The 3,564-nt window shown below is 37.8% G+C and overlaps 1 protein-coding gene across 2 annotated transcripts in view; it reads right to left on the reverse strand.

Moving 5' to 3' along the window:
- The window catches only part of PDS5A (PDS5, regulator of cohesion maintenance, homolog A (S. cerevisiae)), an 81,723-nt gene extending 78,272 nt beyond the window's left edge, over positions 1–3,451 (reverse strand). The window contains exon 1 of one of the 2 annotated variants that reach the window (XM_009884945.1): positions 3,285–3,451. In XM_009884945.1, coding sequence (XP_009883247.1) covers positions 3,285–3,404 — 120 coding nt within the window. In that variant the 5' untranslated portion in view covers positions 3,405–3,451. The remainder of the gene's footprint in view (positions 1–3,284) is intronic. The other variant, XM_009884946.1, reaches the window with a different exon arrangement.
- Positions 3,452–3,564: the final 113 nt, after the last annotated feature.

A 3,564-nucleotide genomic window follows, 5' to 3' on the forward strand; every position in this document is an offset into this window, starting at 1 on the left:
GATGGGGCTATTTTCAGTATATTTGAAAATTAAGTTCACTACTATTAATCTTATTCATAATGATGACAAGGTTATATATAAACAACATCAAAATATTCTCTTGTGACCAAAGAAAGTTACATCTGATATGTAATGGTTTACTGACAACAGTATACGAGTCTGGAGTTTGCCAAGGCAGTAAAATACAGTCAATTTTGAATAAAAATGTCAATAGTCCTAGAGAAGCTTTGCAGCAAAGCAGATTCAGAACTTCTAAAACTTCTTTCAACCTTCAACTATCTTATGGGAAGAAATATAACATTGCTAGTAAAATTGTTCTCAACTTGTATTTAGCTGCTGGCTCAATTTTGGAACTAAAGGACTACTCGGGTGCCTCAGAATCATCTGCTGTTTTCCACTTCTACTGCTTGTTTAAATAAAAGTTATCACCTCTCCCCACAGGCCTTACTAAATTGACAAGCATTTGACTTACAGCCCTGAAACCAGTAACTAACTTGAACAGCTGCACTGTAAAGAGGAACATTAGTCAAAAAAAAAAAAAAAATTGTAGTCAAAGTACAGTAAGCCTCAATGCCCTGCTACATGCTAGCTGCCTAGTTTGGTTAAACTGAATTGGATCTATTAAATGGACACTTGTCCCCAGACATAGTACACCACAATTAAAGTAACTTCTTCGATACCTGAAATTACGAAATTAAACATCACATACTGTCCCACTACAAGAAGGCCCATCAATGTAATCTAACACACCAGAAACCACCTTTGACTCCATTAAGCACCCGAACTGGTGTTTCATTCATCATACATATGCAATTCAGCGGCTTTTCCTTTCTTACATCGCTCAGAAGGTTGATTTTAAAATTCTCAATACTTCCATTTTCAGCACAGCGCTAATGTTATCATACAGATACATCAAAACACTGTAAACGAATCTGGCCTACATTTTATTACCCACAACCCCAAGCAGAAGGAGGGAAAGGATAGAAAAACATTCTTTTTAAAAGTCCTTGGCACAAAAGCTGCTGCTCAGGCACTCTGGGACAGGTGCCCAGAACATCTCAAGTTCCAATAATAAGAAAAGCCTTCATTATGAGAAGAGGTCTGGACACAAAAATACAGATGTGGTATCAGAAAAGTTGCTAATAAGGACACAAATTTGCAACCAATTAAGTTGACCATGACTTCAATAAGCTAAAAGAACAAAAATTTGCAGGAACTGACCCAAAGCCTGGTGGCCAAAACACCAAGTTACACATCCATCGTCTGGAAGAGACACACAGAGCACCTTTAGATCATGCATGACCAAGAAGGTGGCAAAAACCCTACAGTTTCAAAGACTAAATCATACCTGAATTTGTACATTCTGCTAAAGCTGGCTTTTAACATTAAGTCATATTTAAAGTTGTGGAAAGTTATCCTTTAATTGAACAAAAGTTTTTCAAGCATTTCCATGCCATGCACTGCATCATTATAATATTCCACATGCCAAAATGAATTCTTTTTTATAAATCAAGTTGATATTAAGATTTGAGTTTCATAAATAAAGATTATATATGTCTATACAAAAACATAAGGAAAACAATACTTGTTGGTTTAGTTCTAAAGTGTACAGTGTTTCCAGTTTTCTTGACAATTCAGTAAAGCCAATATCCAACCAAAAACATTCCTCAAATTCAGACTAAGTGGTACCAATAAGATAAGAAAAAACTTTCTTTGTTGTTTCAGTGATGGCAGGTCCACAAGGCAAAGTATTTGTTTCCATTTAAAGTTAGTCTACAGTCTTGAGGTCATCTGAATTCCATAATAGTAGTTCATTAAAAAAATGACAGAAAAAAAATCTGCTCTTAGCCTGAAAATTATGTCCAACCCACAGATGTGAATTTTGGAAAACACGTATGTATGACTTTGAAATTCTATTATTCCTGTTATCTAGGAATAGCAAGTTCACCATTCCAAGTTCTCCAACTGGGACAAAATAAAACACCGATTTCAATGAGCACCTCAAAACTGCACTCCTCCCCATTCCACACAGACTTTGACTCAAGGTTTCTGTCCAAACAATCAAAACTCTAGGATCTTCTCCTGTAACTGGCAATATTCCACTGGAGTTTTGAAAACACTATGCTGGCCTTGTCCATTCAATAATTTTCAAAATCATAACTGGACAACAAGGCTTATTTTCAAGGAAACAACTGACATGTGCCTTGCTGCTTTGAAAGCAAAGCACAAACCCTACATTCTCTTCCCGTTTATAGGTAAGACATTTTTTCGATATACTAACTAACTACCCAAGACCACGATTTCTATTTTTCAATCTTTGTGAAGTCATTGTTGTGATAAGAAACACATCGTCAGATGAAAGAATATTCCTGATCTCTAAAAAATTATTACTACAGCTCCACCCCAGGCACTGGACCAAATCCCAGGTTACGACAACTTTCTGGTCCAAAGACCATGGAGTTAACAAACGAGTTGTGCCAATATTTGATCAATGCTCCACTTTATTCTCTATTTTCAGCACAGAGTTAAGAAATAATACTACTGTATCACAGTAGTATTTCACGTTTCCACTGGAAAAACAAGAGTAAAAAAATGAAAAACAGATAAGCCTCACAGTCCCCCAGGATGCTGTCAAGCAAGCAGAGAAGATGCTTTTGTAACAGTCCCTTTTGCTCATGAAAATTTAGCAACTTTGCCAAGTACCAGTTATACTGAATAGGAAAGAAACGATATCTATTATATCAAATTGCAAAATCTGAGGCAGGATTTACATATGAAACAATTCCAAAATTCTATCTACAAACTCCAGAAATTAATCTTCGCTGTTTGTAAACAGTGCTACCTTTTCAGTCAAGAATACCCTCAACTAGATCTACTTGTTTCCCCCGATCAACTACGCTAGCTCAAAGTGCTGGAACCCACAAAAACCTTCTAGCTTACCAACAAAAATTTTCGGCAATATATCCAGCAATTGTTACTTATGATTCCACTTCAGACCTCTCCCCAAAACTCTGGATGTATTTCATGCACAAATTAGCCATTTAATGTGTCAACTTTGGCTTCGAGAGAACTCGCAAGAGTACAGTCACAAATTACAAAAATGACGACTCCTCTTTTACAGAAAAGCGGGGAAGCAGTAATCCCATAAAGGTCTGCAGGCAAGAAGGAGACATTTCAACTATGACAAGGAAACAGTTCTCTGGCAGTTCTCCTTTCCCGTGATGAAATGTTTACCTTAAGAAGCCAAAGTTGCAGGGAAGGGGATGGTGGTCAGGATTGCTCACCTTTAACCGTTTAACCACCTCATCGTTGGTGATTTTGTCCGTAATCTCCTTCACTCCAGGAGGATAGTAGATGATTTTACCGTCGGCAGCAGGTTTTGGTTGGGCAGCAGGGAAGTCCATCCTGGTGCTGCTGCTTATAAACTTTCCTTCTCCACAGTCCTCTACCGGCCTCTATCGGTCAGAAAACAAAAGTTCAGCGGAATGGAAACGACTTTCTAACCCTCTTTTTCCATTTCTCACCCTCAATTCGCAGAAGGCCCCGGTGATCGCCCCGCCGGCC

This window comes from Charadrius vociferus, unplaced genomic scaffold, assembly GCF_000708025.1.
Source record: "Charadrius vociferus isolate BGI_N301 unplaced genomic scaffold, ASM70802v2 scaffold134, whole genome shotgun sequence".
NCBI lineage: Eukaryota > Metazoa > Chordata > Aves > Charadriiformes > Charadriidae > Charadrius > Charadrius vociferus.